Source organism: Dermacentor silvarum, chromosome 3 (genome assembly GCF_013339745.2).
Source record: "Dermacentor silvarum isolate Dsil-2018 chromosome 3, BIME_Dsil_1.4, whole genome shotgun sequence".
Lineage (NCBI taxonomy): Eukaryota > Metazoa > Arthropoda > Arachnida > Ixodida > Ixodidae > Dermacentor > Dermacentor silvarum.
In genome coordinates, this window is record NC_051156.1 from 105,666,135 (window position 1) to 105,691,662 (window position 25,528).

At 46.4% G+C, this 25,528-nt stretch overlaps 1 protein-coding gene across 2 annotated transcripts in view; it reads right to left on the reverse strand.

Moving 5' to 3' along the window:
* Positions 1–646: 646 nt before the first annotated feature.
* LOC119445658 (transmembrane protein 47) overlaps positions 647–25,528 on the reverse strand; it is a 91,744-nt gene continuing 66,862 nt past the window's right edge. For both annotated transcript variants that reach the window (XM_037709931.2, XM_037709930.2), the window contains 2 exons: positions 13,056–13,392; positions 647–11,388 (listed from right to left, as the gene is read on the reverse strand). In XM_037709931.2, the coding sequence (XP_037565859.1) occupies positions 11,159–11,388; positions 13,056–13,392 (567 nt within the window). In that variant the 3' untranslated portion in view covers positions 647–11,158. The remainder of the gene's footprint in view (positions 11,389–13,055; positions 13,393–25,528) is intronic.

The window sequence follows — 25,528 nt, forward strand, 5'->3', positions numbered from 1 at the left end:
AAATTCGCTCATGTTGCTGCTATATTCGCTGCTCTTTAGACAGTCATTATAAAGTACTTCATTACAAATTAAGAGTGAAGTGCAACTTTGTGCTCTCCAGGATGCCTCATCAAATGTGTCAGCATTCACTTCGAAGTACCTCAACCAGATTGAGCCGTACAGTTAAAAATCACAGTTGAGCAAACTGCAATGTAATGAAATCCTTGACAAAATGAATTGTTTTAGCTTTCATACCTTTTCATCCAGAGAATACCACATATTTTCCAGTTATGTTTAGCCTCACTATAATGAAATCTGTTTATTGCCGATTTAAACATAACGAAATTTCACTGCTGGCGTGAAGGAAGAGCGAGGCACTAAATTAAAGCTGTACTATATACACGCTAGTGGCCGAGTGATTGTATTGCATGCAGTTGTTTGCAGATGCACCAAAATGGTGTTACAGGTTGACCTTGCTTTTCTATCAGGTGGACTAAAGATGTGTAATAATTGCACTAACCAGGTAGTGAGCATGTTGAACGCGTTGAGTGTGGCAGCCACAGAATGTCTACCAGGTACAAAGGCCTTATATGAGCTTTGAGGAGGAGCACATTACACGGGCATGTACTTCTATGGGCAGCAAATCTCAATTGACACAGACACAAGCTAACAGTCGAAAATGTAACTTTTATTTGATCTCTCCAAAAAAACAAACCGCATTATAAGAGTTGCACTACTGAACAGAGTTCAGCAACTAAAGGAAAATGAAGTGATCAGAGGGGAACTGCCAATTGAGGCTACTGTAGAAGATCATTGACAATAATAACCTTCGGGCAAGAATATTCAAGGGAGATGGTAGTAAAGAAGCTCTACTGCAAATGCAATGCAAAAATTTGTCAACTCTTTCACACACGCGAGTTGCATCTACAAACGGCTTGCACACAAAAGTATAGGCAGTAACATTTTTGCCATTGGCGCCAAAGCACGTCAAAAAGTTCTATAAACACTCGGAGAGATGAACATACATATATATATGCAAGCCTCTTTGCACAGGCTGAATACTTTGCTTTCATTTTTTTTGTGCTATTTTCTCCTTTCACCCATTACACCGCAAAGCAACTTTCACACATGAAAGCCACAGATGAGAGTGCGCGGGTGAAATGTCTACCACAGGGGAATTTCATGCATGCCTCCCGAGATTTTGTTCAGACAGTACTCCTTCAGAGTAGAGATATTGATGTTGCAGCATAGCAACTTAGCAATTTTTCAACTGCAACGCTGACCTTTCAACAGAAAATCTTCGGGATGTATTCTTGTCTTTCTTAAGAGCCTGTAAAAACATACTGCATTTGCAAATACTGAATGCTGCATCACTCAGGCAGACAGACATTGACGTTTTCAGTTAAGTCGCTGCTTCGATCACTTGCAACCAAATTTGACGCCCATGTGGCATTTGGCACCGCATTTTGTTTATTGCAATGCTAGAGTGCCATATGTGCCTGTTTCATACGTAATTAATTGGGTGCATGCATAGGCTACGACATGGCTGACCAGAAAAGATTTTTGGATCGGTAGATCTGGTGAAGCCATATGTCCCAAGAGGGCAATACACCTATTGCAAAGATGACAGAATGCAAAGAACTGTCACGGTTTTAGTGACAGATAATGCTAGTAGTATTCCTTTCGAAAAAGAAAAAATTTTGTATTCGGCCTTGCAGCAGACGACAGATTCCTTCCTGATCAGATTCCTTCCTGATGAAACAGGCAAACACTGCACCAAAACGCAGCCTTAAACAAAAGCACACTGCCAAATGCTGCCTTTGTTGTGAAATTTGAGCACGAACATGGATGCAGTTCAGCCAGGATCGCCATCTGTACCAGCCTGCCTGCATGATGCAAGATTTGGGCAGTTTTATAGAGCAGGCAAGATTCCAGTTTAGCTTGACAAAAACGAGAAATTCCTGTTTCGAGATGCACTGTAACAGTTGTGGCATGTAGTTTTAACACCAAACATCGCTGAAAGTCCACTAGAGCTGTCCTCCTTGAATGTTGCCCAGTTAAATATATTTACAAACACTTCTTGTTTCTTTTTTTTTTAGACTTCCAAAGTCAATCTTATACCTGGTAAAATGAAAAAAAAAAATGAAGACAAATTTATTTTTCAATCACTGCGACAACTTGAATTAGAAACTGACTGCCCGCCTATTACAGCCATGCTGCGCAGCAGCATTAAAACGGAAGATTAAACATGCGCGAAAACAAAACAAGGACACTAAAATGCACAACCCTACATCATCACAAGGCTAGCCTAGCATGCTATACCATTGTACCGTGCCTTCACTCACTACGAGCAAAAGCAACTGGCAAGTAAGTGCTTAGCTTCTCTTCCTATTTACAAAGAAAAAGAAATGAGGTTTTCAAGTAAGACATTTCTTTTTATAATACAAGATTCCCTCCTATAAGGTAGGGCATCTAAGTACTCGGACGGAAGGAAAAAAGGAACAAAAAAAAGTAGACCAACATAACCTATCATTTGAAATGGCTGCAACTCACAAAAGACATCTTCAGAAGGTAATTGTACAGAATTCATACATGATTTTAAGTATGGCTAGGAAAAATAAAAAATACATCCAAGAATGGCAGCTGCCACATTCCTTTGATGGCGCACACAAAAAGTGTGCACTTTTTTCTTTTTTTAGTCAGAAGAAATGACAAGCCAGTATCAAGTTGGCACATATACAACATGCCGATGTGTTCCTCAGTTGGCATAAGCATGCAGCAATACTGAACATATCTTGTTGCCAGCATCCCATATGGCCAGTGACAGGTCAAGAATGCAGGGCGAATGCCCGTCGAAGAGCACTGTTAACCGCTCGCTAGACAATTGCTGTCATTCATTCATCCTCTCGCAGTGCGAGCATGTCTGAGCGTCACGTAAGCTAATCTTTGTCAGAGATTTGTTGCCTTTTGGCATGAATAGCAATTTGAGTTTCCCCATCACTGCAACGAGAATTTCCTTTTGCTGCATGCAGCAGAAAAAGAATTTTCCGAGACTCACAAGTAGCTGTCACACGCATTTCCTTTGTCGTGTACTTGGTGCTTAGGTAGGTATCTGTGTCTTCCGGGTGACATGTACTAGCGTGCATTTTTCAGCTGTAGTGTACAGAGATGATGCTCTTGACCGGGCCAGCATATGCCGAAGACAGACCACTTTCTCAACTGACCACATTTAAATGTTGTCCTTACCAGTCCTGAAGGCAAAGAAGGCCCTGTTAGACCTGAGGGCAACACACTCAGCCATACTTACTGAATCGCTGAAGCAGATACGTAGTTAAGACAGCAGGCGAAGGTTTCTTTAATGGGAGGAGTGTCTCCTGCATTTGTGACTTGTCACTGTTTATAAATTGCCCTAATAGTAAATCCGCTAACCTTCCCTGCAGCTTCTGACACCTGTCACTGTGCGAACATGCAAGGCTTTATAAAATGAAAAAAAGAAAAGGTAGAAAAGGAAAACCACCGCTGCAAACACTTAATGGGCTGGTTTCGTGGTGACCTCGTCAGAAGGCTTTTTGCAATGCACATACAAAGAAGTGCAATGCAGCTCACTAAAGCCAAGGTGGTTCATGTTAATGACAGTGAATTACGATTCTATTGCCAAGCGTCAAGGGGATGGAAACTGGTGCAAAAAACGTGGTAGGTCCCTCAAGTACGGTGCAGAGAGGAGCGAGGTGAGAGCTATGAATACGGCAGTGCACGAAGGGATGCATGCACGTACGGTGTGGCAAACGCTTTAAACTTTTGTCGACATTTCTACAAATCGTAGGACTTTCTCTGTTTATATACAATTGTGGTAGAGAACTCTGCAGATGCAGTGTTCGGATCACGTGGTTGGATCACATTTCCCAGCATAACTTAGCATTCCAACTTATTTTCTTTCTCTCTCCCCCTCTCTTTATTTTGTTTTCTTGTTTATCAACAAGCTTCCACTGTACTGCACGGCACTAATGAGCGCACTTTGAAGAAAATGTACAAATGTCAGAAAAAAGCAAACTAATATCAATCTGTCCAGTTATCCTCCATCAATGCTAAAATAACACGAATGAAGTATGCAGCATAAGGAAGCCTACAAACCGCACAACCGAGAAAAATTAAATGCACATTTCAAGCCCTTGTCTTGAAGGAAAAAAGAAAGAGTCGCACACATACAGATGCAATGAACACAGCACGTCCCATAAGAATGGCGACAGTGAAAGAAAAAGAAACAAGCTCTGAGGACATAATGCAAACACACCATTTAATTTCAGTCCTCTTCTTATGTTTCTACCTATTTTAGTGCATTGATTGTCTGGCAAAGTACCAATGCACATAAAACTTAATTCGCTCTGCTACAGTCACTTTAAGGACTGGGTATACCTAACCACATGATTTGACTATTACAAAGGCGAAAGTTTCTTGCAAGTGATCCATTGTTCTCCAGTGAATTGTTTGTTACTTTAGTCAAGAGCAAAAGTTAAGTGAGGAGAAAATTTTACTTGACTTAACAATTTAAACACACACACACAAAAATTAAAGCAAGAAATCAAAATCTGAGAAGGCTGGGATGCAACTCCGGGAAAACACACTGACTTGACTGTATAAATAAGCGTAAAAACACGCAATGTACACGGCACTATAATATAAAGAAGAGAAAAAGCATACACGAGCTCTACCTACAAATAAGGTCTTCAAGTTTTCCCCATTTAAGTTCGCTTTGCACATTGCTCACCTAAGGGTGAAATGCTAGAATGAACACATCCACTTGTCAACAGTTGCACACACTTAAGAAAAGTCACGTGCAGACATCAGTGCAAGCGTCATGTTCACACAACAGAAATGTGTTGGTAACCATACAGTGGCATCTACGGAACAGCAGAATGCAAAACACACACCAAACACACACAATGCAAAGTGTTCACAGATGCAAATGTGTGGAAACCATGCAGCCGTACCTATGGGGTTCAACATACTCACATCCTTTCACAAAAAAAAGAACTAAGACAGATACACGTGTTCATGGAGAATGCAAAGAAAAGAATATGGACATAGTATGACTTGCACCAAAACTCCATAACACACTGTGTTCGTTGAAGGGACACAGTTTGGCAGTGGTTTCAACATTCACATCTCTAGGACAGTGACTCGGGAGCTTTCTCCCTCCTCCTTCGCCTCTTCTGTCTTGCCAAAAACAAAAAAAGGCTCAGACCCCAAGAAAGCAATACCGGAGTTATATAATTAAATGCAAGGACTGACAACTGCCATGTGAACGTCAAGCCAACGATTCAGCAGCACAAAATTTTATGTTCAACATATCTGCCGACAAAAGTAAGCAAAAAATTAGTCAATTTTCTTACAACACATCTGAGGAAAAACAAAAACTGCCGTCGTCGGCCTTTGTCAACTTGTGCCACTATGAAACAGCGACACCTGATCTAGAACACTTTAAATTTTCAAACAGAGTAAGGTTCCATTAAAATTTTGATTGCATACATATTCGTGAGGCACAAAGGACCCGGCCACACACGCCTGTTTTGTACAAGAACATATGTAACAGTGCCCACTTTTGCAAAAGCATACGGGACATTGTATGAACTCACTAGTGCAGCTGCTGTAGCACATCTAGACGCAAGACATGCTTACTGCATAATAACAACTTAACATGCCACACCACACTTTCTTACAGCATAAACACACTAATCTCTTGGATTACCCTTTTTGAGGGCTCCTTGATCTTTCCCAAACCTCAAGCTTGGTAAGAGATACTACACTCTACTCAGCAACACACTCGGCACAACTTTCCTGCGATTGTGACACTAACCAAGTAATATATTGACAATCTGCATCTGCAAGCGTAGAGGGTGACGAAAGAAACAGAAATGGGACTAACATTATCCTTAAGTTCTTTGTCAGTTACGGGTGCAACATGCATGCCATTTTTTTCTGAAAGTCGATACTTCGACAATGTCCTATGTCGTGTTGTCTTAAGCTTGGCTTCCGGCAATCGGAGGTTGAGCGCAATGTTTTTAATACTGATTGAGTGTATCCAAGTCACAATGTTAATATTAGAGGACGGTAAAATAATAATCGAATAGATTAGCTGGCAGAGAATAGGTCGTCTGTCCGTGGTGATTCCCTCAGTCAAACATTATGAGGAAGCTATCAGTTGGAAAAAAAAAAATGTCATGATGAGAGCAGAGGGAAGGGCCACAACCTGCAAAAGCCATTAACATTCAAAAGAAGTTCCTACACTTTCTTGATGCTAATCAAGTGGAACGCTTTTGTTGACCACTTCGTGCTGGAATATGCCAATTGTCATTCAATCACTGAAGCTAGGCAACACTGGGCTCTATCAGTCTTCAGAGCTGCAGGAAAGTTCATGTGTCCACATAAAGTGAGACAGGACGTCTGCAGCAAAAGTGACCCTTAATCCTAACCTTCGTAAGCACACAATCAATTTAACAAATTAAACCTCCACTGTGTCAGGGCTTGTCTCGTAGTGCTCGAAGCATGCTGGTCCTTTCCTTGTGTGCTCACCTTGTCGCCCTGTTGCGTTGAATAACGAAAGATCAACTATCCAAAGTGTCCGCTTCAATGACATTAAAAAGCTCTTGTGCCTGCAACTGGCTAAACTGGCTAAATATGTAACTGAGGCATACAAAATTAGTCGGGCACAAATCGTGTCCTTTATCCAGATGACAATAAACAAACAACCCAGCCAAGACAAAGGCTGGCGAAATGTAGCGTTGAGTCACCTCGTCTTTTAAAAGCCTTTCTCTTTACTACTATTACACCCTATACCAGGGTTGTGTTCTTTCTCAAACAAAAGTATGAACTGAACACCAAGAAGTGAGCTTCCTCTCATCAAGGCTTGCTCATCACACAGCCGAGTTTAGAAAGACTAAAAACAAAGAGAGAATAATAACAGGAGAGGAGGGATGTTTGGATGTCGGGGTATGAAGAGGGTTGTGGACTCTATAGTAGAGAGGAACTTGGAGGATGCGTCAGCAGAGAAGAACCCTTCCGTGACGCGTGCATTCCAGAAACTCTACCATGCTCGATGCCTTCCCTTGCACGACGACATTTCATTCCCATGCCTCGCCCACAGCAACTGACAATCCGTATCTGCAAAATCCTCACGCGCACACACACACACATCCCACAGAACCATGTGTCAGAAAGGAACTCCCACGAATACAGACGTGACAAGTGAGCTCACAGCGACAGTGTGAATTTATCTAGTACACAAATGGTGCCAACGTTTTCAACGGATGAAGTCCTCTGGTTTTAAGTGGTTCGACAAATATACTTATTTCCATTAAAAGTTGCCCCTGGCTTATTTCCCGTGTTTAGATCAAATCAGTCGTGAGCTTTTTGGAACACGGCAATGAAAAAGAAGTGAAACGTGTTGGAAACTGCAATGTGCTCACATTGCAGGTCAAACAAGGAGTAACTTGACAGTTTTGTCCAGAGGCTTTAGTTAACTCTGCCAAGTGCTCTAAATTACAAGGACAACTCAGTTTACAGTGTTTCAAGAGAACTTCAAACAAGAAGAAACCTTAGGGACAAATGACCTGCATAATCTCTCCTAGAAAATACGTCAGATATATGAATGAATACTGTTCACACACTTTGCTGTTCAGGTTGATTCACGCAAGCTTTCTTCGTGGATGTTGGAACTGAAAAAAGAAAAGAAGCTGCTATCTGTTCTGCATAGGTTCTGTTCAAGAACACGCACTCATCAAACACCAACCATCAAATCACCCCACAGGAAGCTGTTAACATTCTGGTAAACACCTTAGATATTCTCAATGTTGGATCAAGGACATCAATATAATTAAGGACAGAATATCAAACACAACGGTTGCAAGGACCCAGGAACGTTTACAAAATCAAAATGCAAGTCGTGGTAAACTATACCAAGGATTAGATGTTGATGCAGGGCAGACAACCCTGATTAATTAAAATGTCTAAAAGCAAAATGAAATTAAACTGCCTTACCAGCTGCCCAATAATGCATGAGCATTAAACATCTAAGACAGGACTTCCTCTATTAAAAAATGTGGGTCTGTTACTGCAATATTGCGCATTCTCAAAACAAGTTTCTTGACAGTGAATGAGTATAAAACAGCATAAAAACCCAAAGATGGAGTTTCATCATACTAAATAGTATAAATTAACATGGTATTGCATAGTTTAATGCACGCAACATTAAATGAAACATTTCAATTGCCCCTAAAAAACTCAAGGAACTCATCCATCGATTGCCTACAGCCCCAAAATAAACAAACCGACATAAAAAAAGTGAGAAATATGGAAAAAAAATTATCAGGCAGACTAAATTACACAGTAATCTCCAATAGACACAGAGTACACATAATTGTTTCCGAAAACCAGGCAAAATCTCATTGCAGCTGCCATAAAAGATAACCAGACATAGAAGTACACTACATATTTATGTGTGCTCAACTGATCAACAAAAAGAAAGCTTGTTGTAAGCTCCTGCGCTGAAATTGCATCATAGCCTTGCCCCTTACAACTCTTGTCAGTAATCAAGTTTCACTGGCAAGATCTCAGTTTTGAAGGGCAGCTTGTGCGGGCCTAGAGCTGCTGATATAAAGCAAGAACAAGAAAACAAAATTCGTAATGTCTGGAACAAAACAATAAAACAGGGAGGTGTCTTCTTAGCAAACGTTCTCATACATTACAGCTGCCTATCCCTTTGCTGCTGGGATGGGGTTTAGGGGGAGCAGGAGGGTAACCAAACAGTTTAGCAAGAACCGAGAATAATGAATAAAAGACCTCTCTGTTATGTACAACTGGTTTACAAGTGACACGACCACTGCAGAAGAAACAAGACCTGGGCCAGAAGAGATCAGCAAGACTGTTGCACCATGACAAGGTTCTATCTTGATTTTCTGCAACCTTGTACAGCCAGAACAATCTCCGATTAATTTGTAAATTCTCAAAGGTAACAATTAGTGCAGCGGAATTCCCTAGCAAGAAGAATCCAGTTTTAAATTTAGGCACACACATATCTACTATAGCTTGTTGAGGCATGCACCTTGCATGACCTGAGCAGTCAATGTCAAGCAATGCAAGGCATGCTGGAGCTTTTGAATTGTAAATTCATGGTGTGGTTAAATTTGGAGTCCCTTCATTTATTTATGTGCAGCACGCATTTTTTTCAAGGTTGATTATCTATTAAAAAAAACAAAAAAACAAGAGAGCCGAGAATGCGTGCCCGGAAATCTACCAGAGCTTGGTTAATCTGCAAAGGGTAAAATAGGAGCGCTATTTTAACCTACAGGTCGTGTATGCACCGTAAACCAGCACTTCAAGGCATCATCTATCATGTCGTGCAGTTTGCATACAGAGCGGCACATCCGACACAGTGTACAACTTGCACTTCCGCGCGAAGCCAGCAGCGTCAAGGCTTCCACTCTTTCCAACTTTGCCACGTTCCACGCACAAGTCCACAGCGACGACAATAACACTCGCTCAACTAAACCGTTAGAATGTGGCCACCTTCATTGTCTGGAGACACGACAGGACAACCACATCACACTGAGCATTGCGACCGCGAGTAATCTGCCTCCGCGTTGTCTGCACGACCGTTGCGTTGTGTTGGAAGAGCTGGTCTTGCACTTTTCCTGGAGTTGTGCAGGGTCACAGCAGGCACGCACTCGCAGCCACGGTGCACAATTATGATGCATTACAGTGCCATGATGGCGCGAAGTCCACGGAACCGTCATCAACCTGCCTTCACTGCACCGGATGAATAGGTGGTGGTGGGGGTGTGGCAGTAGATCTGATGAAGCAATCATGGCAACAACTTCCTTTGCTTTGGCTTTGCAGGCAGACGTTGAAGTGGTGCAGCTCTATACAGCACAGTGTTGCCCTTCCGCAAAAAAAAAGAGAGAAAGAAAAGAAAGCGGCAAAACTTCCACATCCAGTCATCCACTCCGACACAGCTGATGACGGCAGGCTTGGAGTGGAAGAGGAATGATATCATCCACACCAGCACTCACAAAGAAGGCAGCGGCAGCAGCAGGATGGAGCAGCTCAATGCACTCCTTCACGATCGTATGAACAGGCGGCAACGTGGCCAGGCGATTGCAAGGCTTTTTTCACCGAGACCATCTAGCCACGGCTACTCGATCAAAACGCACACAGTGCTGTTTCACTCACAAGAACTTGGTGATAATGTGCAGATTAACCAAAGTTCTACTCATTGCAGCTGCTGCTTTTTTGCATTGTTCAGCCAGAGTTGCGAGAAAATAAAAATGTGGTAGAGGTGCAATCGAGCGCAGATGTACCCGAGGCTTTGTGTGTGCCCAGGAAGTGCTGAAGCTGTACACTGCACACCTCAAAGTGCATGCGCATTCAAGTTCTCTACAAGGTGTTCCACATTCATGATTGCAGCAATCCATTATCCGCAGCAGAAAAAAGCAAGGGAGTTGCTGCCTAACATATTTTAGCGGTGCTGATGACATGCTAAGTGCGTTTAGGTTCACCAGCCAAAAAGTGATTCGGTGGAACAATTGATCCAATTCAAATGACTAGAGGCTAGCATGTGCCTGTACTTTTGCAGGAGGTGCAAGTAGTCTGCATTTTCTGCAAACAACAGTCTTCAAGCTTTGCACAATGTCCTCAGTTCTGAATTGACAGTCCTTAAGAGGCCTTAAAGACACTGTGTCTGATATGATAGAGTGCTCTCATTCCACATGGTGGAAAAGCACTTGGAAAGTGCACGGAGAGCTCATAGAGCTAGATGGCAAATACTTTTCTTACCGACACTTATGCACCCAAGACTGTTATCAGAAAACCACACTATGCGCGCTTCATGAACGAGTAGCCGTGGTCTGGTGGTGCAGAAAGACGTGTATAATGCAGGCCGAGCGAAATGCAAATGTCCGCTCGGCAAATAACCAGTTGTCGTCCTCTCTTCCCTCCCCATTCAAAGCTCCATAAGCGGAGAAGAGGGGGCAGAGGCAATGGGGGGCCCATCATCGTCAGTAGGAGGCAGACTTGAGGTGGAGCACTGCGGGCGACGATCGCCTGGGCGTTTCCTCGGCACGCTCGCGCTGTGGGGTTACATTCAAGCGGCGACGGCGCGTCCATTGCCCAGGCGGACGCCCGGAGGCTACGCCTTGGAGTCCGCCGCCCCATCGTGCGGCAGCGCGCGCTCGCGGTAGTAGATCTCCTCGGTCTCCTTGTCGCACAGCAGGAGCAGGATGGCGCCAAACAGGAAGATGGCCGCGCCCCAGCCCACGCCATATGCCCAGCCGAACTCCCACAGCTGCCGGTTGCTCTCCTCGATCTCAGCCGCGAAGCACGCCGGATAGATCACCAGCGCGATCAGGATACACAGCACTGCAGCAGAGAGAGTAAAAAAAAAGGCATCAGGTGCATGCAGATGGCTGTCTGGGAAATGGGAATGTTCACTGAGGGATGCATTAAAACAGCTCTGGTTAACGGCGCCAGCATTAAAGGGACACTGAAGAGAAATACTGAACCAACTTAGACCGAAATGTTAGTCTCTCAAAATGTTATGTGTATTCGTTTACCATAAAAAAAAGGATGATTATGAGAACAGCAAACGAAAGTCAAACCTCGCTGTCTTGAATTTTGTGGACAACTCCAGTGCTGACGATGTCATTCTAGCACCATAGAGTTTGTTATATTTTTGTATATGTGAGCTCTCTTGGAGCAGCAGAGAGACTGAAAGGACCACATGAGTTGCAATTTCGAGAATTGCTTACATTCAAATGCAATGCAGAAGTGTAACCTTTCAAACTAGCGTCACTTAATGTTTTTCCTGAATGTTTAAAAGAAAAGAATACTTTAGCACATAACTTTTCCAAATATTGGAAGCAATCAGTGATCCTTATCAATGCAATGAGCACCACACAGAAAGCATACAAAACTAATGCAGCGTGTGTGCTAAAATATCTCTAGTGAGGTATGACAAAGAAGCACTGCAGTGAACCTGGTGAGTGGGCGTCTGCACTTCTGGCAAATTATGCTTGAGATACTGCATAGCCGATCATGGTACAGAAGGTGATAAACACCACAAATTGAAATACAGGAGCATCCTCACACTGTGCCTTCATGGCAAGAACACTGTGTTAAGATGTGTCCATCAAAAATGCAATGATCACAGATGGGAAGCCAAGGTAGCAAGCTTTAACAGCCTTAACTCCACGGAGCTTTGAGGCTTTGCTGATGCACAGCCTAGGAGATCCACTGCAGTGCCCCTGAGTGCACTCCAGTCACATGTGATGTATACTTTTTTTATGTGATATACAGGCTGCTTCAGCGAACACTTTCAAAAATTCCTAAAGGTTGCCTGTGGCAGATAGCACAATTATAGTTCATGAGCTGGTCTACTCGAAGAGGCGGACATTACTTGCACAAGAAATTGAAATGCATAATCGAATAATTAACAAAAATTCACTAATTAAGTTTTTAACTAATTATCTGATGGCCCATATTGCAATTTACAAATTGTAGCCGTGGAGTTCGCAAGACGGATCCACTTGGAATGAATTCTTGGGATGGCACCAGTTTTGAGATATTAATTTCCGAACTTTGCGGAGAAATGCATTGGTGTTCCAGTTAGTTGCTTTACAAAATGTCGCTTTATGCATTGAAGCACAAAATTGTGCTTCAATTGTGCTTTGTTAAAAAACAAAGATATGCAAAAAAAAAAAACTTACGCTTACTTCAGCCAACCACAATGCTCAGCTCCGTTACCGACCTTGTGGCAACACCAATTCAAAGAACTGGGCACTTGGTCGTCATTGGTTGTCTTATTATTAAAATGCTGAAAAGGAGGACTGCACAGTACCTGTCTAGCGTAACGGCTAACACCCGCGTGATGGGCAGTACAGGGGGCCGGGGGAATAGGAAGTGAAGGACAGGAAGTGAGGATAGGAGACAGGACAGCTAGTGGATAGTAAATATCCAGGTCTACGGATGCTGTCACGCGTTCGCACTTTAACGAGGGCACGAAGGAGTAGCCGCACAGTGGTACTCACGTGCGCAGACCATGACGTAGAAGGCAAGCCTGTACATGAGGTACTTGCGCACGGGGTTCTTGCTGCACAGGCCGCAGCCGGTCATGACGGTGGCGGCGATGTCGCACAGGAGCGTGATGACGCAGAGGGCGGCGGCCGCCTGGATGTAGGCAACGGTGCGCGCCACGTAGCAGCCGGGCTTGACGTTCAGGCCGAAGGGCAGCGGGAGCGGCGCGTCCTCCTCCACGCACTGCTCCCAGAGACCCTGGCGGAACTTGTGCGCGATGAGCCAGTTGGACGAGGCCAGGCACAGGATCATCAGCAGGATCACGATCAGGCCGCAGATGAAGGCGAACACCTGCACGTCGTCCGAAACAGGCGGGCACGTCAGCTCGGCTCTGGCCGCCTTTTTGCATCGATCCGTCGTCTGCTCAATGCGATTTCGTGGCCCTCTTTGAACATACCTGGCCCTTGCGCCATAAAACCCCATGTACATCGCCACCACCTGGCACTCCACGCGAGACCCGAATTCCCCCACGCTAGCTTCTCCGCAGTGCACGAGTGTCGCAGGCTTTCCCACAAGACGAGTCACCTTGCGGGGGAGCCCGCCTGCGAGTTTCGTTAGCGTGAAGTGTTGAAACGAACTGCTCGATGAGATTTGACACGGGCAAGAAAAGGGTACAAGCGAAAACAGAGCCGGCATAATGTTTGGATTTCTTTCGCTCGGTTCTATTATTTTCTTATCACCCAGCATTCATGGCGGCTCAACGCCGCTGATAACGAGGGTGGGGCGTCGCTCGGGCTACATACTAAAAGCGAAAAGGAATAGCATTGGAATTGGTGATGCCAGGCCCCGACTTAAAACTGAGTTTAATTGCCAAAGGAAAGTTGCTTCCTGTATCCCATAGCAAAAAGTGTAAGGGTCACGATGACCGTTCAGAGATGCAAGACAAACAAAACAGCACACATGATCCGGTCTTCCTTTTTTTTTTTTCACGCGAAAGATACGAGTGTTAGAGGTTATCGACTGTTATTTACAGAAACATGATACCACAAGGCAGTTAAGTTGAATTAAATTTCCTTACTTTTTTGACATCCGAACCTAACCGAGCGCGTAGTCACCACAGTATGTAGTTGACGCTGAGCAAAGATAAGGAGTATTGAACGCTTCGCCTGCCCATAATACATCTCTCTTTCGAACAACCTGTAAAATAAATAAATAAATAAGCGAACGAATAAATCCTTCCTAAAGCCCCGTCTCCTCATCATAACCTTCTGCCAGCATCGGCATCGCACAAGGAACGTAAATGACAGCAGCGTTCCCGTGCTCAGGAAGTATAATACCAAGGCAAGCGACCACGTAGTGACCAACTCAAAACGGTCAAAGCTTTCCTTGAAGACTCCTCCTATGGCTATTCGCCATATGCCCAACATCCTCTGTTCGCTTTTTCAGTTACGTATTACGCACCGTTACCTCTAAAGGCTATTTCACACGCTGCGATTGGAGCGAAAAAAAAAAAAAAAGTCACAGTTTCGCCCTAAGGGCGAAGCAATGAATGCGATAGCAACACAGCAATGTCATACGAAGTAAGGTGAGCGGCTTGGTAACAATATGAATTGTAGTAAACATGAGCTGATTAAGTAAGCAGGTGTGCTGCGGCGTAAGTAGACCGACATGAAGAGAGACTCGATGACCACGAGAAGGCGCGTGTGAAACGGTGGTGTTGATGAGAAGCGCTTCCCGTGGGCAGCGCGCGTGCGAAGGGACACACCTGTAGCGCTGCACTGCCGATCCGGGCAGCATTACATGTGTAGCGTGCGTTGGAAAATGTGACCCGACTATTACTAACTGAATGAACAAGCGTGGTGTGAGCGCGCACAAACAAACATGAAGAGATCACACTGAATCACTGCAGACAACGACTGTCAAAACGCTGGCAGCAAGCATACGCCGCTGCGGGCGAAGGTACGTGCGGTCTATCGCTTCATCAGGAACTGAGCCGCGAATGCACGGCTCATAAAGGTCAGAGCAGTGTGGAGATAAGAGACGGTGCGGCGAGCGACGAGCGCGGTTGTTGGCAGAAGAAAAGTGCGCCCCCCCCCCCCCCCCCCCCCCCGCTTCCTCCGGCGCTGGCTTCCCGCTTCCTTGCTTGCGCGCGGGAGAGATAAGAGACCGTGCGGCCGAGCGACGAGCGCGGTTGTTGGCACAGTAGAAGTGCCCCCCCCCCGCTCCCTCCGGCGCTGGCTTCCCGCTTCGTTGCTTGCGCGTGGGGGATTGAGTGCGTTCGCTCTCAGTGATAGCGTGCGTCCCAGCACGCTTGCGCTCGGGCATACAGCGCGCGGTGAAGATTTTATCTATACGGAACCTCACGGCGACGGCGACGGCAGAAATCCGGTTGAAGTGTCCATATAATTGCTATCGCAATAAAAAATCGGTGCGGTCGCATGCGTCGCAATGCAATTTTTTGAACAGCGCCTCCGTTGACATGATTGGGATTTCACCAATGCGACTGATGCGACGCCTATGGTTGCTTGCTGCCAGGTTCTGTCGCGCACGCCGCATAATTCCTTTAATGTAATGAAAAAGACGTGCGCGTTATAAGATAGCTGACCTCTCTTTATCGGGACCAAATAATACGTGTGTTTTGTAATTCAAAAACGTTTTGAAGTTTAAATTTATTTTGGAGCGCGCAACGGCGGTTCCTATGCATGACGTACGTAAACAGCTGTTCGCAGCTGGTTGTTCAGCGCTGTGTGTTGTCTCAAGTGTCTTCTATGTGTCGCTCTGCCTGAATAGGATAAAAAGTCCGTAATATATTCAAGGTTTATTGGCTTCTGCGAAGGAAAAAAAAATTCTCCATGAGAGAAGAGACAACTTAAAGCGGTTGAGACACCAAATTCTGAGGCTATAAAATGCCTGCTGTAGGCTTCCTCTGTATGCTAGGACACTCAACATGAAGTGTTGGACACAGCAAACGCTTACAATAAATTTTAATTCACTTTCAAAGAGTGCCTAAATGGTCGTTCTCGCGATCGAGACCCATCGCTAGCGCGATTGACACCAACGTCACTGTATTGGTAGCGTAACGAAATTTTTAGTGACGTCATACCACATTAGAGTGACGTATGTACAATGAGCGGTGGCCCACAGCACCGGCTAGAGAGAGTAGTGCAGGGAACCGCATCGGCTGCGGATCTACATTCGCTCGCCTAGTTTTTCTTAGCGAACTAGCCAAGCTTGCTGGCATTTTGCAAAGTGCTTCGCGTCGTCACGCGAACCTGCGACGGCGACATTCAGCGTGTGAGCTGGCTCGAGCGTTGGATGCATGCGGACGGTTGCTCGCGCAGTGACCATGCCGATAAAAAAACTAAGAAAAAAAGAACAGTCAATGTCTTCATTGGAGTCGGACGCAGACGTACAGACGGAATTGTAACTGCCGCAGCTAGCCATGACAACTGCCGGCGTGGTTTTGTTTGCCTGCGCTGGCACAGCACATGTGTGCGAGAGCAGACGATGCAGCAGTACGTGCGTCACAGCTTTGTGGGCCCACGTGACCAAGCTTCCTTGACAGTGACGTCACTGTCCAAATCGGCGCTCAGAAACCGAAACCGAAAGTCGTTCACATAAATAATGCGATATTAAACTATTTACCGAGAATATATGCATCTTAGAGCGTGCATGAAGATTCATGGAGCAATAAGAAACGTTTGAAACGAAAAACGCGCAAGCCACAAATTTGATGTCGCAACCCCTTTAACGTGCATGGAGTACTCGAAAGCAAATTGAGTCTGTTTATTAAAGCCACAGAGTTAAATATGCTGGCGTAGAAAATTCATTACGATAGCCTGCACGCTTGGCATGTCAAATTTAATAAACAAGTGAGGCAAGATAACCTTTCAAGATGCGTCGGGAAGTTTACGCGTATGGAAGACCGATAGGAAAAGAATGCATCTAAATGGTTGCGCGTTCAGCGCAACGTTGAAACTTCGGGTACTTTGCTGCCTTGTCATTTGCCCTTGCAGAGGTTGCAATTATTTACACTGCTCCGTACGCGCGATTTTTGTATGCTACTCAAGAAATTAAAATTGTGACGACTCCAAAAGGCCATGTCGTCTCGTGGGGATCGAACACCTCGTAGTATTGGGAACTCGCATAGGTGTACATGTCTACAGCATACGAAGCAAAGGTTAAAATGCACTTCGTTTGCTACGTAGCACGTCAACGAACGCATAGAAATGGGAGAATGGAATCTGCGGCACAAGTTTTTTTTTTATTCTCCCTTCGCGTACATACCGGATTCATCAATCCACCTCCGCGCGGATCGCACTTGTTGAGCAAGACGCCATTTTCCAAGACAGACCGCGAAATAGCTCTCGGCGCAATTTCGACGGAAAATCGCAGCGATCTCTGCGACCTTGCGACGCTGCGACCAACCGGTTGGTCGCAGCCAAAGATCGCAGAGTCGGCACTGCGACTACGATTTTCGTCGCATGCGACGGAAATCGCACTTCCGGTGCGATGAAAATCGCACCATGTGAAACGGCCTTAACAGTCAGCCGTGAAATGCAAGTGAAAGCGAAAGCCCCCCCCCCCCCCCCCCCCCCCCCGAAGAAGAAAAGAAGAAGAAAACAGAAACAGGTAATCCTCATGGAGCAACTCCGCATCCTGTGTACAATTACAATTACAAAATGACTTGAACAGGATTGAAAGATGGTGCTCAGACTGGCAAATGAGCATAAATACCTCAAAAACTAAACTTATGAGATTTACTACTTGCAGTGAAATTACGAAGCACACATGCTTTCTTAATGGTGAAGCTCTAGAAACTGCCAATCATTTTAATATCTATAGGTGTTCATCTTTCTCCGACTTCGTCTTGGCCTACTCGTGTGGGCTGTATTGTTTCCGCTGCATGTAAACCTCTTGGCTTCATTCGTCGTACGCTTCGCCAGGATAATAGTGATACCAAGCTTCTTGCATATACCACCGTACTTCGTTCACATCTTGAGTATGCCTCCATTTATATGGAACCCGCACCAAACGCATCTTATAACCAAATCGGAATCTTTTCAGAACAAGGCAGCGCGATTTATTACAGGTAACTATTCACAACATTCAAGCATCCCCAAAACAAAACATGACCTAGGACTCATCCCATTGTAGACTAGAAGAAAAAAATTCCTCGGTCAACTTTTTTCCATCACCTTTTTCGTCACCCAAAACACTTCTCTCAGGCACACATCTTACCAGCCAAAAGGAAATTCCAACGAATTGATCACGAATTTAAGGTCGAACAACCATTTGCACGTACTAAACTATTGCAGTTTTCATGTCTGCACTTGGCCTTTTCGGAATGGAATCATCTCCCAAGTAATATCACCGAAATAACTAACCATATTATATTCAAACAAACACTTAATGAAACATTGGGAAATTAGAAACATTAATATTTATTTTTACATTTCTTCTTATCAAAAATTAAAGAAAACATCTAACCTTGCTATAACCTTATTTATTGTCATGATGTCAGAGGATGTAAGATTATTGTTTGTATAATGTAAGAATTACTTGTGTATGATGTCTGCAAAGGAGTACATTTATCTCGGTCAATTACTCACAGGGGACCCTGATCATGAGAAAGAAATTTACAGAAGAATAAAATTGGGTTGGAGTGCATACGGCAGGCATTGCCAAATCCTGACTGGGAGCTTACCAGTGTCACTGAAAAGAAAAGTGTACAATCATTGCATTCTACCGGTGCTAACATATGGGGCAGGAACTTGGAGGTTAACAAAGAAGCTCGAGAACAAGTTAAGGACCGCATAAAGAGCGATGGAACGAAGAATCTTAGGAGTAACGTTAAGAGACAGGAAGAGAGCGGTGTGGATCAGAGAACAAACGGGGATAGCCGATGTTCTAGTTGACATCAAGCGAAAGAAATGGAGCTGTGCAGGCCATGTAATGCGTAGGATGGATAACCGGTGGACCATTAGGGTTACAGAATGGATACCAAGAGAAGGGAAGCGCAGTCGAGAATGGCAGAAAACTAGGTGGGATGATGAAGTTAGGAAATTTGCAGGCGCAAATTGAAATAGGCTAGCGCAAGACAGGGGTAATTGGAGATCGCAGGGAGAGGCCTTCGTCCTGCAGTGGACATAAATATAGGCTGATGATGATGATGTCGAATGAGAAGATTTGTAAAGGTTGCATAGCATGTACGACTTCATATAATGATATTCGACTTACATGCATGTTGCCTTACACCCCCCCCCCCCCCCCCCTCTATGTAATGCCCAAGCTGGGCCTTTAGGGTAAATCAATGGATAAAAAAATCATCGCAGCAGGCGTGACGACACATATGAAGTCGTGTCTGAGACAAAAGAACAGCGGAGAAACGGGGAGACGTACAAAGACCTATACAAAGCGCAACAGTGCAGTACACATCATCCCGCGTTCAAAAATGGGACTTATGTGCGATGTCCGAGCGGCACACTTTATCTTATGAAGTGCGGCGGGCGCGAACAAGTGGCCTGCAAACCTCCTCCGACGCGCCGCTCGAATACATATACGGCGACATCATCACAACAGGCAGCGCATGACATACCGCCTTCCTAAAACTTCGACAAGCGATCGCCGCGCTCGCGCAACCATCGTGAAAAGCACAACGAGCGGGAGAGGACAATGACCTTCGGTCGCGGGCAAGAGCGCTCCCCTCCGTTCCTTCCCGCATCCCACACACAGCGGCTAGCGCCCGCACGCCCGTTCCCTAACATTTCCCCATTTCCCCCGCGAGGAGCTAGGGAAGCGACCTCCCTCGTTTCTGGGGGAGGCCTGTCCCAGCGCTACCTGTACGATTCTTCCCTAGACAGACAGACAGACAATGAACTTTATTTCCCTAGACTGTGGGCCTCTATCCCCAGGTCTTGCGTACTGCCCTATAGCCCTCAACCCCCCCCCCCCCCCCCACACACACACACACACGCACGAACGCGCGCTCACACGGAGAGAGAGAGAGAGAGAGAGAGAAAAGAAAGAGCTGTGCTGGGATTAGTACTTGAGCCGTTTCGGGAAACCTGATCCCTTGCAGTGATTGCGCCAAAAGCGACGAATGTATTCCAGCCTATAAGGGCTGTTATCATTGCGAGGTATTTGGTGATGTTTTCAACTCCTAATGTATATGGGGATAGCTACACGCTTTGCTACCTTCGCAAGGAATAAATGTGGGTATAGCGCCTACCCATCCCTGCGGGTTTATTACCTTTTTTTCGGCAGGGACGGATCGCTATTAAGCAAGGAAGGTTTCGAATGTGATCGGACTGTGCGCCTAATAAATAATGAGTCCCGAATCCGAAAGAATTATTTACCGAGAGTCTGGCGTCCTCGGCGCTAACGGCGAACTTCAGCGAATCCGTTATTCACGGTTCGGTAACGATGACATCGCGTTCTTTCGGGCATACCCGAAAAGAGATAGGTCCAAGCCAACCACACGACGATAACCATGCAAACAGCATCGCCGCGTCCCATCACGCAGTGCGGGCAGAGAAGCCTTACTGGAGGGTAGTACTGCTTTCGCTTGCTTTGTATGCTCGGCACACACGTTAACCAGTAACCCGCTCATCAGTGCTACCTGCATAAACGACTGGAATAACGTCCATAATTCATACGCCTGCGAAGGATGCCGTAGGCCCCGGACCAATTTCAGTGTACCCTACGAAAATAAAGTTACATATAATTTCGACCATCTCGTGTTCTTTGCGATGCAAACAAACCTCACTATACAGTCTTTCGCGACTTTCGCCCCACATTAAGAATATCGTAACAGGAGCCTTCAGAAAGCAAGGCCCGTACTTGAGCGTGCAGCATCGCGCTAACGAACAGAAAGCTGTCCACGACGGCTGCGCAAGTATTCACCATTAAGGGCGTCGGGTTCTCGGCTGCGACATAGCAGATATAGCCACTGCGAAAAACTTTCGAGCGAGAATTTCTTAAAGTTCAACGGCCCCCGGCACACGCAGACACAGGCGGCAAAGATCCGTCTCGAGCTTCTGGTGGTTTCGTGACCTGAGAAGCTCGCATACACCTCCGCAAAGTGGAGACTTATACCACCACCACGGCGGCCGCGCCAAACTTAGAAACGGCGAGAAAGAAGCTGCGATACAGGGGTCGGGGCACCCACCCTTCGCCGATCCCGTCCCTTTCCCGTGATCGGCGGGAAAGAACAACGGCGAAGGCGCCGCGAGGCGATCAGGTTGTTTTAAAAATACTCTCGCGGTGGCATGGCTGCTCGGAGCTGCGTACACCATTGATCGCCGCCATGCACGCGAACCAGTGTGCCGGCTCGACGGCCGGGCGGCGAATTTCCATTAAGGGGGAGGAGGCCGCCGAGCGAGCCACAGGTGGTCGACCCCGGGCATATGGCCCGGGGCTGCCGTTCGTTCGCTCGCTCCTCGTACGCGAGAGCGCCGATGATTGGAATATACAGCGAGAACGGCCGGGCAATAATAAACACGCTCGCTGCCGTGTAAACGTGCGCCTATAGATGGCGCGAGCGTCGCGCCTCGGCAAGAAAGCCTCTGTTTTTGATTAGTCGTCCGTCACTCTTCCTTCTATACGTGCGTCATTCAAGCGCTCGCTTTCGTTTGCTTACAGCGATACCACGCGAAAAACTCAGGCACGCAGGTTTACTAAACTTCCTGTGCGGGGTTAAACACACACACACAGAGAGAGAGAGAGAGAGAGAGAGAGAAAGTGAAAGAGAAGATAAACCACGCCGTTACGCGAAACATGCACATTGCACCTGAAGCAGCGCTTACCCGCTATGCAGGAAACCTGCGCGGCCGAGCCGCATTCCTGGCCAGTGCGGTACTGCCGCAGCTTTGCGCCGAGTCATAAATCAACGCTCTTCGCAACAAAGCGCCCAATACTTCTGCTTCAACGCGCACGACTGCGCAGCTGCAGCGAGCACGCTGCGTTCGCAATCTTGGCGTGACTGCGGGTATAAATTTGGGTTGAAAGATTGCCGCCTTCATCAGAGAGGAGGCTCTACTGGAGAACGGTCTTTTCTTTATTCGACTTTGAAAGCGGGAGCGTTTTTGGCCCTCAGATGATTTTTTAAAATCCTAATTTAGTTTAACATTTCCCAAGAGCCACAACGCGTTATATTCGCCTTTAAATGCTATAGCGCATCAGAAGTCGGGCTGAAACCGACCGACTCTATCGCACATGCGTTCTGACAAGCGGGTCCAGCAAGTCAACGCCCCCTAGCAGGCGCGTTCATCCAACTCCAACCCGCTGGAGTGCACGCACATAATGTTTACAACCCGGCGACCAAATTTAAGGCGAACAAGCAACTCGACCGTGCTCTCTGGAGCTTACGTAAACACCGCTACACAGACTTATGTCACGAGCAGTTGGCGGAGCCGAGAGTGCGCACGCGAAACCACAAGTCGTCTTCGACGGTTCGGTATTTCATTTCATTTTGCGCTGCGCCTTGGTAACAGGCACGCGAAATTCAGTCAGCGGCCATGGCGGGTCGATTCCTTCGACGTAAGCGGGCGCGTGTTTTTGTAAGCCCCCTCTTTCGTTTTCAGCGTTTTCTCTTCCTCCGTTCTTTACTTTCTCCTCCTCCTTTGTCGGCAACCATCGTATCGCATACAGGGTAACGTTACATACAGACGCACCTGCAACATATTAAGAATAAAGCACGACACGCCTGCTCGCGCGCGCCAGTGATTCGCGGCCAGATCGAAGGCGAACGGGGCGAAACCCTGAATAGGTCAGCTCGATTCGTGAAAGGGGGCCTAAACCATACGTTTTCGACGTGCGACGACCGCTCTTCCCGAACAGCGGCCAGAAACGCCGTTATCTTACCTCGCCTCGCCTTTTGCACTAGCAATCGGAGGCCATCTCACTTGCACGATCGTCAAAGGTACGCCGCAACCTTTGTCGAAATTGCGGAGCGACGAATTCTTACGATATTTCGACCCGCGCACAGTCTGTCATGTCGTGTCGTTTAGCACTTCTACAGCCCATACCATCGTCCCCAATCTCTGAAGCTGCAGCGGGTGCTGCAGGGTTACGGCGTAAGGAGAGTCGCATACAAGAATCGCTCGCAGTCTACTCTAATGACGCAGAGCATTGGGATACGTATACTTTCAACAAGGGACGCGTGTGCTTTTCGGTTCCAGTATTGAAGGGAGCCCATCACAGCTCATTTCCAGCAGGAATGCCTCAACAACAACGACGACAACAACAATAATATGCTATTAAAGGTCCACGTAACGCGTCACGTCGACCACCTTTTCTCTCCCTGTCACCCGATGGATACGCTAAACTTATGCTGCTTTGAATACCAATTATGAGTGTCTTTTAACAGTGGACCGTACATACTGCATGCTAACACCACAACAGATATCGCACGAGCGGCGCCTCGGAAGCGCAGTGCATGCAGAGAAGCCATCGAGAAGCGGACAGAAACCACAACAAACAACGAAACACACACACACACACACACACACACACACACACACACACACACACACACACACACACACACACACACACACACACACACACACACTGTAACGGCGAAACAGGCGTAAAGCGTTCTCTGCTGGCGCTCTGACAGGTGCGCGGCCACATGACGGAACACAGCGGCGGCGCGCAAGAGGAGAGAGCCTGACGGCAAGGCGCGCTTCTCCGGTGGACAGCTCCGGAACGAAGCGATCCATCTCCCGCAGCAGTCACTGCCCGAGACCCCGAACAGCGCGAAACTCGACCGACAGCTCGGCTGCTGCGCGAAGAAGCAGCCCTTTTGCACTTGTGACTGAGGCGGCTTTCATACAAACGCTGCAACCCCCGTACAGTGCACGAGCGACGGCGTCAGAAACAAACTCACCGCATACGCAAACAGAAAAAAATGAAAAGAAAAAAAAAAATGTCGGCATTCCCTTGAGAAATGAACTTGACTTTGCCTTTGCCGTAGTGTGTCGGTCTAAAGAAGGCTATACTTTCTCAACTTCCTTCGGGTGCGCTTGCAAATGCTCGGCGTCACGGGGCCAGAACAGCGAGTACGTAGTACTATATGTGCACAGAAATGGTAAACGGGACTCGGCACGGATGCGAATTGGTACGGCCGCGCGATATTGCGGAATCGGGGGAATGTTGTGTGCTTACGCGCACGGGCACACCATGCGTCTTGTGCCTTATCACAATAGATAAAACACCTGTGTTACGCTTATATATTCGGTTGTGGCAAAGGAGACTGGAAGCCGCAGGAAGCCAATCAGGCACTTCAGAAGGTTTCATTTCCTTGTTTTGTTTGCCTAGTCGGAACCGTGCAATGTGAAAAGGCGAAATATCGCGGAAAAGCGTCTCGGACATGCGTAACAAACGCAAAATTTATCTCTGCATTCAATTTTTCCACATGAACCATATTTATTTTATTTGTTTACTTTATTAAGATCACACTACATGTGCACCTATTGCATTACTGTAGAGGGGGTACATTAAAAAGAAGATAAACTAGAATACAACAAAAAGTATGAATAATAATTTATAAAACGTCACGAACATTGCACCGAATAGCACCAGTCGCCATATCGGCTTAGATATAAAAAAAAAAAAAAAAAAAAAAAGCTGCCGAGCAGTGAGAAGAGGGAGCCGCGCAAATCTCCGAAGTAACCGTTCTTCTCAGTATAAGTAAACGCGCGTATAACACCTATTTTTTGTTTTCGCTTTCGTGAGCTCGCTCCTCAAAATACATTTATGTAGGGTCGCAGATACAACACACCAGGGGCGGTATTCTGTAAGAGTCCACCTAGTGGACTGTCCATTTCGACTGTCGCTGATTGGCTGCTGCTTGACGTGCAGGAAGGAGACCATGGCTGGCACCTTCTTGCACATCAAGCAACAGCCAATCAGCGACAGCCGAAATGGACAGTCCACTAGGTGGACTCTTACAGAATACCGCCCCTGATCTTGCGGTACTTTCGTATTACAAACATTACAGCTCGACCTCAACATCATCGACGCCAGGACTTTTCTCGACGGAACATTAAGTCAAATGCAGCTTCTTGCGTCGGACACAAAGGGCCCGAACACACACACTGCACGCAAAGCAAGACGCTACGAGGAATAAAGGCGAAACGGTTTCGCTGGCCCCCCGGTTGTTTTAGAGCCATATACACTGGAGTCGGCGACGAACAAGCCAGTCCGTAGCCACACAGCACCGTACGGACGTCAGAAGTACGCCGCATAGCAGTGCAATACGTATATAATACACGGTGTCATCACACCGAAACGGGTTCGCTTACAAGCTGCCAATTCCGCGGTATAGGGAGACGAAACGCACCACCGAACGAAAATTCGGCCTGGCTCAAACGCACGAAAACGAACGAAGAGAAAAAAATATGGAGAGAGAAAGAACGCATAAATAAAGAAGCGGGGGAAAAAGGAAGACACCCCGCGTCACCCCCGGAAGGCCGCCAGAAGA